Source organism: Heteronotia binoei, chromosome 2 (genome assembly GCF_032191835.1).
Source record: "Heteronotia binoei isolate CCM8104 ecotype False Entrance Well chromosome 2, APGP_CSIRO_Hbin_v1, whole genome shotgun sequence".
NCBI lineage: Eukaryota > Metazoa > Chordata > Lepidosauria > Squamata > Gekkonidae > Heteronotia > Heteronotia binoei.
This window is the reverse complement of record NC_083224.1, coordinates 51212947-51227542: the sequence shown is the minus strand read 5'-3', so window position 1 is coordinate 51227542 and position 14596 is coordinate 51212947. Positions and strand designations below refer to the sequence as shown.

At 42.9% G+C, this 14596-nt stretch overlaps 1 protein-coding gene across 8 annotated transcripts in view; it reads right to left on the bottom strand.

The window, feature by feature from the left end:
- Window positions 1–14596, bottom strand: part of EPB41L1 (erythrocyte membrane protein band 4.1 like 1) — a 223780-nt gene that overhangs the window by 42649 nt on the left and 166535 nt on the right. For all 8 annotated transcript variants that reach the window (XM_060230954.1, XM_060230956.1, XM_060230949.1 and 5 more), the window contains exons 5-9: window positions 7455–7559; window positions 7313–7355; window positions 4667–4742; window positions 866–1084; window positions 136–223 (exon numbers count right to left, since the gene is read on the bottom strand). In XM_060230954.1, coding sequence (XP_060086937.1) covers window positions 136–223; window positions 866–1084; window positions 4667–4742; window positions 7313–7355; window positions 7455–7559 — 531 coding nt within the window. The remainder of the gene's footprint in view (window positions 1–135; window positions 224–865; window positions 1085–4666; window positions 4743–7312; window positions 7356–7454; window positions 7560–14596) is intronic.

Sequence of the window (14596 nt, the reverse complement as noted above, 5' to 3'; positions counted from 1 at the left end):
TTTTATTTATTTATTAAGAAAGAAGAACAGCAGGCAGTATAGGAGTTAAGGTGGATTTATAGATAAAAAGAAGAGCTGTCCAAAGAAGACCCTAGAAGCAACAGCTTCCTATCTGAATCCTCAGGTAAGGGATACCTTGGCATGATGCAAGTCAACTCCATACATAGAAAGCTTCTTAGCATTTTCCAGGAAGTGAATTTCTGCCTCCCCAGGTGTCATGCCCCTTTGAAAGAAAAGAAAGAAATGGCAGGCATGAAAACATGTAGCTCCAAAAGTCAAGCAAGAGGCTGGTGTATCTCTGACAGGGCTTTTGGAGGACACAGAGATACAGAATTATATGAGATTGTATTTATTTGATTAATTGATATCCTGGCCTTTGAGCATAGAGCCCTCTCAAGACACCTCAGCAAAATAACAACAACATCAACTGAACAAAACCAAACAACAAACATGCAAAAAATGTAAAAAATAAAAACAATAAAAACACACATACAAGGAGTAGAATCACAGAGCTGGAAGGGGGCCATAGAGACCATCTAGTGCAACCTTCTGTTCAATGCTGGATCAGCCAAAGGCATCCCTAATAAGTGGTCATCCAACCACTGCTTGAAGACTGCCAGTGAGGGGGAGCTCTCAAACACCCTAGGCAGCCAAATCCACCACTGAACTACTATGACTGTAATTTTAATATCCAGCTGGAAGCAGCAACAGGAATGAAGATATCACAAAGAACAGCAGCAAAAGCAGAGAAAAAGATACTATAAGACAGTTGCACAATGCTGTTTGCTCTCAAACACCATGAGAGGGCAGCCTGCCCACATCTTAACTGTTTATGAAACTGATTGCAAGATGAAAAGCCACTCACCGGTAAGTTTTATGCAGCTCCATAATGCGCTCTTCCAGTTCCCTGGTCTGGTTTGGGGCAAAACGAAGCTCGCTGACATAGTTGGCTACATGCTCCTCCACATCATAGTCTCCCAGTTCAGCTTGTACTGCATAGGAGCCTAGCAGAGCATGTGTAACAAAGGAGCATGGCAGACGCCCGCTGATAATGTCTGCTCGGAGCTGCAGGCACAGGTAGTATCTTGGGAGGGAAGAATGTCAAGCAGTGAGAACAGCCACAAGGAAAGCAATCAAGAGCACAGGGTTGCACACATTTCTCACTTTTGGAGGCAGGCCTGCACAACTGCTGCCTCACCAAGCCAAATGCAGCACATCAGATATCTGCAAGGACCCTCTAGAGGCCCAAAGAAACTCTCACATTTTGCTACCACCTGGAACCACAACAATGAGGGGAAGTTCTCAAGCATCTTGTAGAGCATAATGCAGTGCATGGCTTATTCTATGTGACTACCCTGGGGATTGCCATGGAGGCCTGCAATGGAGCCCAATGCTCTTCCTTCAGAGTCTGTCTCCCCTCAAGGAGAGGGCACACACACGCATTGTCTCCTGCTCCTTGCCCTACCTCTTATTTTGGTATGTTTCCCTTCTCACTCGAGGTCACTAAAAGAGACAGCAGAGGAGCAGTTCTTGGCCTTGTCTGCCCAGGACTCACACAGCCCTACCCACAGGACCCCCTCCTACACCCTCCCTTCCAGTTGGTTTCTGGATAGCCAGACGTCTAGCCTCTTTGCTTCCATCCATTGTAGCTTCAGCAACCGGCTCACCATTCAGAGTGTCTGATCAACAAGGTGCACTTCAGCCAGTTGCTACAGTGATGGCACCTGCCAACCAGCTGATTGGTGGAGCTGTCCAGCTTCTTTACATTCCAAATGTCTTTAGCTGCATCTTCAGGATTTGAACACTCAAAGGGTGGAGTTTTCAAGAGGGCTGGACCTTCATCTCCAGTGGCATCAGTCATTTTTGCCAGAGATGCCCTGGTGGTGGGTGCAGTTGCTGGATGGCTCAAGACCCCAGCACTCTACAACCAAGCCCTGGGTTCTGAGTACATATTGTAATCAGAGATTGGGGCCTACATCATAACAATGCTCGTTGCTGTTACTATTGTGTTAATGCAGTATCTGGAACCTACTAGGGTTGACAAAGAAGTTGCTAGCCCTTAAGTGTCTTCAGCACTTGAACCAAACCTTATCTGCAACAGTCATGCTACTAATTTGTATTGACATTACTGTATGTTTGTAGTGGGGTGTGCATCTTTAGAACCAAACATAAACTATGCAGAGAAGCCCTTTCTCTCATCACAGTTCTGAAACTGAACACCTTAAACTTAGGAAAACCTTTAGATGTGACCAGTATTTGACTGAACCTCCCAGAAAATGTGTGTGTGTACTACAAAACATGGCTGGTAGACTGTGCTGGACTCCTTTATGCAGGCCTGTAATCTCTTTGCTATGGTCTCTGCCAATGCTTACTGCAACCAAAGGTTACCTTCTTCCAATAGCCAAGTCAGGCAGAAACTACAAGGCATCAGATCCAACATTTACCTTCCTTTCAATAACATGAGCAAGCAGCTGTATGTATCATTCAATTGTAATAATAATAATTAACACTGTTATGCTGCTTTTATTTCATTGTTCTATAATTTTGTAAACCAGTTTTTTGTCTTTGTAGCATGTGTTGCACTGTTTTTATTACACTGCCATAAACAAGAAAACAGTTCAACGTATCATCATCAACTTACAACCTCTATTGAATAGTGACAGCTCTCTTTCAAAAGTACTGGGGGTAAACCTTTTCTTGCACACAGACAGCCCCCTAATCTCAAATAATTCACCCACAACAATACAACATCTCATCTGAGCATGGACACTGGTACCAGAGCTTGCAATAAACCCAAGTGCCAACTTTGCTGCCACATACACCCAGACAACACAATCACTGGACCTAACAGCATTAACTACACCGTCTCAGGCTCATTCACTTGCTCATCTTCCAACATTATATATGCCATTAAATGCCAACAATGCCCTTCAGTTCTCTACAAAGGGCAAACAGGACAACCCCTATGCCAAAGGATAAATGGACACAAATCTGACATCAGGAATTACAGAACCTGTGGGGGAACACTTTAACCTTCCAAAGCATTCAATGGGTGACCTCAAGGTAGCTATTTTACTGCAAAGGAACTTCAAGAACAGAATGGAGAGAGAAATTGCTGAATTACAAATTATTATGAAACTTGGAACAAACACCTCCCCAGGACTGAACAGGGATATTGGTTTTTTATCTCATTACAGATGCTAAAACCACTCTCAGAACTTCCAGAACAGAATGGAGCAGGAACTGCTGAATTGCAAACTATTGTGAAACTTGGAACAAACACCTCCCCAGGACTGAATAGAGATGTTCTTTTGTTTTTTTATCTCATTACATATGCTAAACCCACTTTCACCAGGTAGGGCAATATATCCACAGTATTCCAATGTATTTCTCTTTTAGGATAGTGTATCAGAATAATGCTTTTGTACTGACATACTCAAACTAGGGATATTGGCTGTTTATCTCATTACATATATTAAACCCATCTTCTACTATATTTTAATGTATTTTTTCCTAATGGCAAACTAGAATGATGTATATATTTGTTACATATTAAAAGGTAAATTAGTTGGACAGGAAAAACTTCTGGGAAAGAAATGCCTTCTTTTTGTCCCAGGTTTATTAGCAATAGAATAACTAACAGGCATTCTCACAATCTGACACGTTACTGTTTTATGGTTACCTATGCTAATTCAACCCAGATCAAAGGTTTTCTGAATTTGCTAATTTTACTATTCTGCTATAGGTTTTTAATTTTGTACCACTTGACATTCCAAACCCCACCAGCTATATGTGGCTCTGTTTACTGTACCTTATTCCTCATCTGAAGAAGTGTGCATGCACACGAAAGCTTACGTTCTGAATAAAACTAAGTTGGTCTTAAAGGTGCAATTGACTCCTATTTTGTTCTGCTACTTCAGACCAACATGGCTGCCTATTTGGATAAATTATACTGCTATAAATTATACTGTTTTTTATCTTGTTTCTAATTTTGTAATCCGCCTTGAGTCACAACAAGAAAGGCAGATATAAATGAAGTAAAATAAATAAAGTGGCTAGAATTAATTCTTTGCAACTGGAAGAAAGGATCCTCTTGCATTCTTCCAGGGGCAGCAGTGGAATACTCAAGCTGTTTTGTTGATTTTGAGGTTAGAGGCACATTTTACGACCCAAATCAGATGTTACATCTGGCAGGAGTTGGGTCAGCTTTCCTTCCCATGCACAAAACAAACTCAGACCAGCCTACTTGCCCTGCTATGCGTTTTCATATGCAGTATTCAATGCACATGGGAGTCCCACAGCAGAACACGCACCTCCCTCCTCAAGCCATTTCAGCTCAGAAAATGGCATGGGAGAGAAAGCTCAGAAGGTCTCTTTTTCTTGACTACGATCCCAAGCTGATGCAGCCCTCCAGTGTGCTTTAGGAACTTTGAATCCCTGAAATAATTTTTGGCTGCACAAAGATCAGAAACGGGTCAGGTCATGCCAGACATAATGTCTAGTTTGGGCCTAAGACTAGTCTCTAGCAACTAACACTTCACTTGGCCACTAGGAGATGACGGTCTGATGCCAAGACAAGGAGCAGCAGCGGGAGACTGGGTCCACACCTCCCTTTGTTAGGGGGAAACTGTAAGGATCAGCCCCATGTGGAACCATGTTTACTCACCTTGTGATGTCCTCTGTGAGCTGGGCAGGGTCAGGAGGGTAAAACTTGACAGTGAAAGCGAAGTTCCAGGGACCACCTTGGAAAAAAAAAAGAAAGAGGGGAAAAGGGAGGAGGAAAGAATACTGTGAGGAACATACAAAACCAGCCAAGGCAATTATTCTCTTGCTTAGAATCACAGAGTTGGAAGGATCTCCAGAGTCATCAAATAATCCCCTCATACCCCCAGTGTCCATGTTCCATGCCCTCCCTCTCATGATCTAAGTTCACAGAACCAGCATTGCTCTCAATTGACCATCTAGCCTCTGTTTAGAACCTCCAAGGAAGGAGAGCCCACCAGCTCCCAACGAAGCCTGTTCCACTGTGGAATCACTGAACTGCAAGTTTTTCCTAATGTTTAGCCAAAACCCTTTTTATTTAATTTCAGCCCACTGGTTATGGTATAACCTTCTGGGGCAACAGAAAACAACTCCTAACCATCCTCTATATGACAGCCCTTCAAATACTAGAAGATGGTGATCATATCACCTCTCAGTCGTCTCCTCTTCAGGCTAAACATGCGCAGCTCATTCAACCTTTCCTCATAGGACTTTGTCTCCAGATCCCTCACCATCTTTGTTGCCCTCCTCTGGACATGTTCCAGCTTGTCTACATCCTTCTTAAATCGTGCTGCCCAAAACTGAACACAATACTCCAGGTTTGAGAGTATTCTCCCAAGCACACATCTCCAACTGGTGTTTCTATGGTTTGGGCTGTCTCTCACACCCTCCCCTCAAGTCTCTAAGGAATCTATAAATGTATCCAGAGAAAACAAACTCTTCAAAGGCAGCAGGGATCCTGACTTGACTGGATGTTTGTGGCTGAGGCAACAGACAGGGTGCATTTGCCATTTCAGGCCTTATGACACAGTGGAACAGCCTTCCCTGCACAGACAGACCGTGACTTTGCTGTTGCCATGGAAACAGTCTCATGTTTCCCAGGGGGTCTGCCATCAGGGAAAGACCTCCCGCAGCATCTGAAGCACCACACAGAAAACATACCCACATTTGGCTTTTCAGTACACCCATTCCCAAAGAGGAACCTTTTTCCTTCTAGCAGTAAAGGGTGGGGAAGCTAATAGTACTACCATAGGATCCAGGTCCAATCACCACACTTTTCTGCCTGCTGACATCTCAGCAGAGGGCACCATTTACTCTTCCTTATATATCTATACAAAGAGAGACTCCACCGAGTTAAGTCAGCCTAAGCTATTTGCTCTGCGGGTATCTTTATCCAGCACATGAGATCTCTGTTCATGACATCTTTTTGTCAGGATTGTGCAGGCTGATATGCAGGGATTTGGAGATGGAGGGGTCTAAGCAAGGATTTCAGGCTATGTGTCTGCATCCAGCTGAGGCAGATAGCAGACATACCTACTTCACTGCTGGGGGGAGGTGTTAACAGAAGGGGGCAGTGCTGAGTATAAACATGTTGTTTCTTAGTAGGGGAGTTCTATAGTTAAGAACATAAGAGAAGCCCTGTTGGATCAGGCCAATGGCCCATCCAGTCCAACACTCTGTGTCACACAGTGGCCAAAAAAGCCAGGTGCCATCAGGAGTTCCTTTGAGAAGCAGGAACGATCTCTTAATGCTTATAGGCAGTGGGCTAGTAATAGAGCTTTAGAGTGCTTCTTCTCCAGATTTGTGCTAACTGGGAGTCTAAAGACCACTAAATCAGTTCCCATGAACAGAAATCACCTCAGAGAAGACTGAAGTCTAAAAAGCTGTAAATCAGTCACCATGAACAAAAATCACCCCTGAGAACCCCTGCTTGGATACAAGTAGTCCACTTAGTACATGCAATGTTCCACAGCATGGCTGCATCCATCACAAAAGATCAGACTATTTCCACAGTATATGTCTCATCATTTTGCTTGGCCAGGCCTACATTATTAGAACTGTTATTAATTGAGAGAGTGCTTCCATCATGCAAAATGCTCTAGAGTCATCACTATGACTACCTCCCTTTCAGACAGGCTTGTTACCACTATCACTCTTATTTAACAAACAGTGACTGACAAAAGATGGTGTTACAGCAAAAGTTCAAATGGCTGAAATCCACCCATGTGGTGGAATTAGAACTTATGTCCGCCACCATCAAGGCCAATACTGCACACTCAAGCACACACAGGCAAGCTTTGCAGCGGAGGATAGAGCCAGAATCAGTGAGGACAGCTCAGTGCAAGACAAGTCGAACCTCCATATTCTGAAGCAGTCTACTTCTGATTACCAGTCAGTGGGTGGGTAGATACATCAAGGCCCCTGCTTATATGCCTCCTGGGGGCTTCTGGTTGGCCACTGAGAAAACAAGAGGCTGTTCTTAGCAAACTACTAATCTGGTCTGAAGCACTGGAAAACTTCAGGTATTAAACTTTAAGATATGACTCCCCAGCCAACATCTACTGTTCTCTCCTCACTTCCTCAAGATCTCCTTGGAAAATCAGTCCCTCTGAGCGCAGCAGCTGAATGGTTTACAAATGGTGTCTAAGGGAATAGGGGAGCATTTTACTTTCTTCATTGCATCCATCAATGAAAGGTACATGGACATTGCTGAATCCATATACCTTATGGACTGAAAAATCTTGAACACAATTATTTTTGGGCTACTCACTGCGAATCTGCTTTTTTATTTCCTTAGAGGGGTCCAGCCAGTTCTGAAATGGTAAGCAACAGCATGTCAGAGGAAATCCAGTTTGAGCAGAACATCTTGAATGGACATGGCACAGGTATTCCCCAGAGCCACCAACACATACCTTCTGACTGTCTGAGTCACAGAACGTGAGTCCAAAATAATCCTTCTCCAGGAGATTGAGATGCTCACAGACCATGTCAAAGAGCACTTGGCCCCGGGCATGTTTCTGCAGGAGACACAGACGTGCAGTGTAAGAATCAAAAGACCATCTGAAATACATTCTCCTTCTCTTCCCAAAGTATGTTGTGGAGCCACACAGAACAGAGGCAAAACTGCGGATACCTGACCATACCCCCCCCCCCCCACAAAAATATAACTTGGTTTCCTGGAATACACTGGAAGTTTTTTTTTAAGGTCCTATACAGGGCCCACAGGGCTACAAATTGTTGAATAAGGAAAGATTTACAAGAGGGCAGCAGTACAGTTGGGTTACAATCCTAGGAATAAGCTCCACTAACTAAAATAGGACTTCAACTTGACCTGCTTGGGCTTGCTCCCTTAAGCCACTAACCCAATTCTTTGCATATTTCTAGCAACTGGTCCAGTAAAATTAGCAGTAGCACCTCTTCTGAGCCATGGCAGCTAGCTTTCCCAGGATGGAAAGAGCAACACAGTGTTCCTCCTGGCCAAGGTGGAAGACTTATGTGGAGGCCTATCAAGGGCCCCCTTTGAAAAAGGCACAGCATGCAGCTATGAGAGTCTTATAGGACTCATTTCCTGGCTTGTGCTACCATTTCTAAGTTTTGTAGCTCTTTAAAGTGCCTTGGAAAAACCTTGCCAAGTTGCAAAGAATGCTTTAGGCATTTTTGCAGAAGCCATTCCTAATTATAAAAGAGCCAAAAGAGACAACTGTAACAGAGGCTGAAAGCTCCTTTTGGCGCATTAAAAAAACAAAAAACCAGCACTCTGAGTGTAAGAGGGAGCACAGTTAGCAGGCAAGCAAGGAATAGGAACACAGAGAGAAGGGGCTGGGTGGACAGGCAGATTTTAATAAATAATTTGCCACTGTGCATAAAAGATACATATCCTTTGCATAGCAGAGCTCTGGAAGGCCTTATGCCTTTTCCCTTTTCTAGGAGCAACCTTGAAAGCTGTCTAGAGAAGATGGCAATGGACCACTCCAGCAGTCTCACCACACAAAGAACTGTGCCGTGTCACTAATGGCTGGGTTTTTTAAAGTTAACGGTGATAAACGAACAGACATGAAACTTCAAAATAGCTCTCCATTTGAAAGCTTATCCAGTTGACACTTGTATGGGAATATTATGAAGACAGTGACAGTAGGTTCACAACTGAAGACCCTGATTCTAAGTCCTGATGTACTAGCACAGAGAGGTTCTCAGAATGCAGACTAACAGCTATTCTAGCACAGTGCAATAAACCCCAACAGAAGCCCTTTTCAATAAAGCAATTAACATTTTCCCACAGAAGCACTTCATTGTATGCGAAGACTCTTCATTAACCAGCACAGCAAAAGGCACTGGATCAATTTAGGCATTTAAAATGTTTGTTTGTCTGTTTGTTTTAATTGTAAGAAGGTCCAGGAGATGAAATTTCATAAATGACAGCATGCAGTAGAAATTAGTGAAAGAGACAGGCCTCTTTAACATCAAGGCTTCCTAAATTGCCTGCAGGAGTAATATGTTGATCAGGAAACTGCCAGATATGGCATATCTATTTGCTTTAAGAAGCCTTTGTTAAACTCATGTTTCTCCATGTCATTGTGTTTAACATCACCCCAGTTCTTCTCTTCTCACACAGTACTACCGGCTTCTACAAACCCTAAAAATCCCTATAAATAATCTCTATTCTTCCTAGCCTCTTGTTTGTGAGTGTTTGATTGCTTGGATATGTGATTGTATCTTTACATATTTTCCTAAGTAAACATTTTAAAACTATTTTACTTTTGGAGCTTTTATTTTGAGACTGGACCTCCATAAATTGGTAAAAAAAATCCCTCCTAAGCTCTACCAGGGTCATCCTCTTGCTAATTCCCCATCAAAGAGGAGACCTCAGCAACACTTATGGTAGCTTTGGATCAGTGTGGAGATTCTAGCCCTCAGCTCAGTCTTGACAAAATATTATCTCTCATTTCTACTTATGTATGTCCCCTCTTCCTCTTCTACTCTATTCAAGTTCATCTCAGCCACTTCCACAGAGGATAATTGCCCTGGGTTTGTCACTGTTGGGAAGCAGAAGTTTTTTTCCTGCTTCCCCAGAGCATCATAGTACATTTCTATACCACACAGGGTCTCCTTGGCTTTTCTCCAATCTTTTCCAAACCGTGAAGTTTTGGGAAAGACTGCAATAAAGTCTGTATAGCTGCCATGTGGGTGGGAAAGTTTGGATTTTCCTACCTGCATGGCAGCCATTTTCCTTGACCCTACCTTCCCCTCCAACCATTTCATTCCCCTGCCACTGTTGTTTTTTTAAATTGGCAACTGAATAACATTATAATAATATACTGTTACAATTATATACATACCAGGCTCTCTGAACTGTAAGTGGAAAGGCATCTTTCCACAATGAAAGGAGGTACAGACTTTTTTAAAAAAGGAAAGCTAGGAATTCAGAGAACCTATCACACACATTATTATAATGTTATATTCAATAATCAATTGCTGATTTTTAGATGAAAAAGCCCCTTGGTTGAGGAGAGGAGAAATGGCTGCTGCTGAAGGACTAGGACTGGAGCAAGTAAATTCTGGAGAAACCTACTGTATGGAAGCCCCATTGTCCCCGCACTGTAACGACAGCTTCAGCAGCAATGAATAAACTGCACAAGCCTGTCCCTGTGCAGAAATCACCCTCCTCTCCTTCCATCATGCATTCTGTCCCCTCCCCTTCTTGGGTGAAGCTTTATCTCTCTATTTTATACTCATTTATCTAACAAAGCTATTTCTGAACCACCTTTGCCTCAACTTATTCAGCTCTCCATTGTTGCTTGAAACTCCCATTTCCTTGCAGATTTCTGCCAATCACTCCCCCTCCCTATAAAAATTGATCATGTAATAAAGACAGTAAACCCTTCTGGCTTCAAATTTCAGTGCCTTGTACATGGTAATTGGTAAGGCAAAACAGTAGAGTGATGTGGATCCACCAGTGTCTTCAGAGGACGTCTAATTCCATGAGTCCTGTTAGGTCTGCAAAAACATCTGTGGCTTTGAAATTTCCTTTAATAATGTATTCTACTCCACCTCCTTTTTTTTCTTTTTGCTTAAGAGAACTTTCATCTCTATAGCAATCAGCTCTTCGGCAGTAAGTAAAGCTCCCTCTCAGAACCTCACCGTTGGCTAAAGAGCCTGGCTTTGAGAGTGCCGGGATCAAAGATTACCTCTGATCCTTTTTGGTTCCTCCCTCCTCAGTCCTTTACTTCGTTTTATTTATCTGGTCATTTTTAACCACCTTCCCCCCCAAATGAATCAAAACGTCTTTCATTATAAAGTAAACGAATAATCCATCAGAAATATCAGTAAAAATGGTAACTAAAACAAATCATATAATATACTAAGGCTGCAATCACACAAACTAAATAATGCATTTTCAATCCACTTTCAATGCACTTTCCAAATAGATTTTACTGTGTGAACTGGCAAAATCCAGTTAGAAAGTGCATTGAAAGTGGATTGAAAGTGCATTATTTAGTATGTGTGATCTCAGCCTTAGTCTCCACAGCACATTATGAATTTAACACTGCTCATCCGTGTTATCAGATAGCAATCAAGGTTGGTGAGGGCCTTTTGTGGGACAAGGGCCACTACTAGAAAGGCTCCATTATACAAACAAGTTGGTTGTACTTTCTTCAAGCAAGGCCTTAGATCTCAATGAGCACTTGAGAAGGTATGGGAAGACAGATTCCCTATTTTATGTTGAGTCCAAGTGAACTAAGGAGTTAAAGGATCATAAGTAACAAATTCAGCTTGGAAACAGGAACAGGACTGAAACCTGATGGCCAGGAACTCAGCAAATGCTATTACCAATCAATCAAGAACCAACACATAAAAATCCATCTGGTCTTAGCAGACTAATCTTCTATTAACCAAACTGTACCTGAGATGGCATCTCCCTTGATTTTGTCAACCAACCAACAAACAGGTCAATACCCTGCCACAATGCATTAATCCTATCATAAGCATTTGACCAGGGCTAACATTGGTGGAAAGTACCATCAAGTTGCAGCTGACTTATGGGGATCCCATATGGTTTTCAAGGCAAGAAACAAACAAAGGTGGTTTACCATTGCCTGCCTCTGCATAGCAACCCTGGACTTCTTTGGTGGTCTCCCTTCCAAATACTAATCAGGGTTGATACTGATGAGATTGGGCTATTGGGCCATCCGGGGTAGGGCTAACAGGAGCCAAGCTTCTGTTTCTACTCTCCATCTTCTGGAAAAATCTTGGCTCACTCCCTCTAAAAGAAGTTCTCCCTTAAAGGCCAGAGAGGAAGTTAGAGCTGTAACTTGACGGCAACTTTAAATAGCTCAACAGAGTAACCTGTTTGCATGCAAGAGGTACACCCAGGGCTTTTTTTTTTTTTTTTGAGCAGGAATGCACAGGAACTCAATTCTGGCTGGCTTGACATCAGGAGGTGTGGCCTAATATGCAAATGAGTTCCTGCTGGGCTTTTTCTACAGAAAAGACCCTGGATACACCATACTCCCCCCCCCACCAAACTATGTGAACAGTTTACACTGTTGCAGGGGAAAACATAAAAAAAATCTGTGCTTGTGCTGAAGTACTATGTGCAAATAATTCACTGCATTCCAGTAGCTGCTGTAACTGGAAAGTAATAGCTGTTCTCCCTTTCTGTGTCATTCACACTACCTGCAACCCCCCCCCCCCCATACTCATGTACCAATTCACCTACACATTATCTTTTATTTTTCTCCTCATCAGCATTTTCTTGAAGAAGAGATGTGTGATCCTCAGATTTTTTTATTTGCTTCCGCATTTCCCATACTAAATTGGCCCAACAAAAGATGCTGCCTTAATTGGCAAAGGCTGGTGAGTCACTGCATAGCTACTGTTGCTCTAAGTGGAAAGTGATGTTTGAATATCTCAAAATACTAATTATCCAGAAGCTAGTGGGGGGAGGTGGTGTTCAACATCTTTGCCAACAGTATTATAACTGATGAGAGAGCAAATAAGACATGACAGACTCAGCCTCTCAGCAAAACTCAGGCTGGGGTGGGGAGACTGTTCTCGAGCAACTTTAGCCGAGGTCTCACTACAGCTTTACTCAGCTGCCAGACCCTACCAGCCAAATGGCTCAGCAGGGTCATCATCATCTCTCCCTTCCTTTCCTCACAGAGGCTGACAGAACCCTCAGTTGCTCATGACACAGCATACAGTATGTGTCTCAGAAGAACCAATGTACTTCACTGTACCTGTTTCAGAGGGCTCCCTGCTTCTGAACAAATCCTTTAATGTCTGTGCTTTAGTTTCTTCATCAGAGTAACACAGACGAGCGTGACTTCTCTTCTATATAGATGCCCAAGCACAGAACACTCAGCAGCTAGGCCCATCTATGTGTTTTCAATCCTACATCTATGTATTTTGCAAAGGCACACACATCTATTTAAAATGAATGTGCCTACTCTGGCTTTAAAAGGGAGATTCATGAAAAATATGTCTCTCAACAGCTAGCCATGATGGCAAAATGGTATAATCACTAAATGTAGAAAAACAACAGTAGGGAGGGCTTTATGCCTTCTTACATACTCTCTGGATGCATCTGTTCAGCCACTGTGTGTGTGTTGGGGGGAGGGAAGCTGAACTAGACAGAACTTTGATCTGATCAGGGTTCTTATCTGTATGCTGGACCCAGAAGTTGCAGCTAGTGCAGAACGCGTCGGCCAGGCTATTGTTGGGGCTCTCAAAACAGGAGCACATACGGCCGGGGCTGCGCGGACTGCACTGGCTGCCAATTACATACCGAGTCCGGTACAAAGTGTTGGTCATTACCTTTAAAGCCTTATATGGCCGAGGACCAGCCTACCTAAGGGACCGTCTCTACCCATATGAACCCCAGAGGGCACTGAGGTCAGTGGGAAAAAATAAAATGGCGATCCCTGGGCCAAGAGAGGTCAAGCTCCAAAACACCAGAGCTCGGGCCTTTTCAGCTGCGGCCCCTGCTCTGTGGAATCAGCTACCGGAGGAAGTGCGGGCCCTGCGGAACCTTGACCAGTTCCGCAGGGCCTGCAAGACCGTCCTTTTCAAACAAGCGTATATCGACATCGACTGCTGAACTGCTGTGAATAAAGGATCCGCCATCTACATTACTATCGAACTATTTAAACTGGCAGAATCAGCGTCACAGAACTAACCATTACTACTGCCAGATAAAATTTAAATTTAAATTAACTTAAATGATGTATTTTAAATCTATTAACTGGTTTTTATATGTTTAATTTTTAATTGCTAAATTCAAAGTTTTTATCTATTAATTGTAAATGCATAAAATGTTGTTAGCTGCCCTGAGCCGCCTAGGCGGGGAGGGCGGGATACAAATAAAATCTATTATATTATTATTATTACATAAGAGGTAGATAGCCCTGTGCATCTTCTCACTTGTGTAATAGCGTGCAACTGCACACCCTTAATTCGTAGATCATCTGTAACTCCCAATTTGGAAGCAACATCATGAGTATAATCTATAACCCCTTTGTTGCTTCTTCCCTGCCAGTTGTTACTCTAACACACCACAAACACACACACAAAACACTTTTCTTCTTTACATACTGCTTTGGGATCTGTAGGTATTATGGGTGTGTCCCCATTCTTCCTTTCTATGGTGCTACCGGAGTAACCCTGATTTCAAAAAATCCAAAGTATTGATTGTTTATAGGCCTAGCAACAAAAGAAGAAAATCCCTAAGGAGAAGAGGGTCTCTCTGCAGCAGAGAGCAAACATGTTCCCCTGTCAAGGAGTTCAGATTGTGGCCCGTTCACACAGAGGAGAAACACTTTCTGCTGCAGATCCTCTTGCATTCACAGCCTACAGCAGGGACATGTGTGTCTCCTTCTCCTTTCCTGACAAGGTCTTTCAAGATAGCACCCCTCCTTTTACAGACAAATGAATGTGCTCTATGCATTTTATTAGGGAACAATAATTCTGCTCAGGTATCCTTGCATCCTGCAGGAAAGTGGAAATAACCCACAGAAAAATTTTAAAAGAGCTAATTTGGAACATCTTTATAAATAAG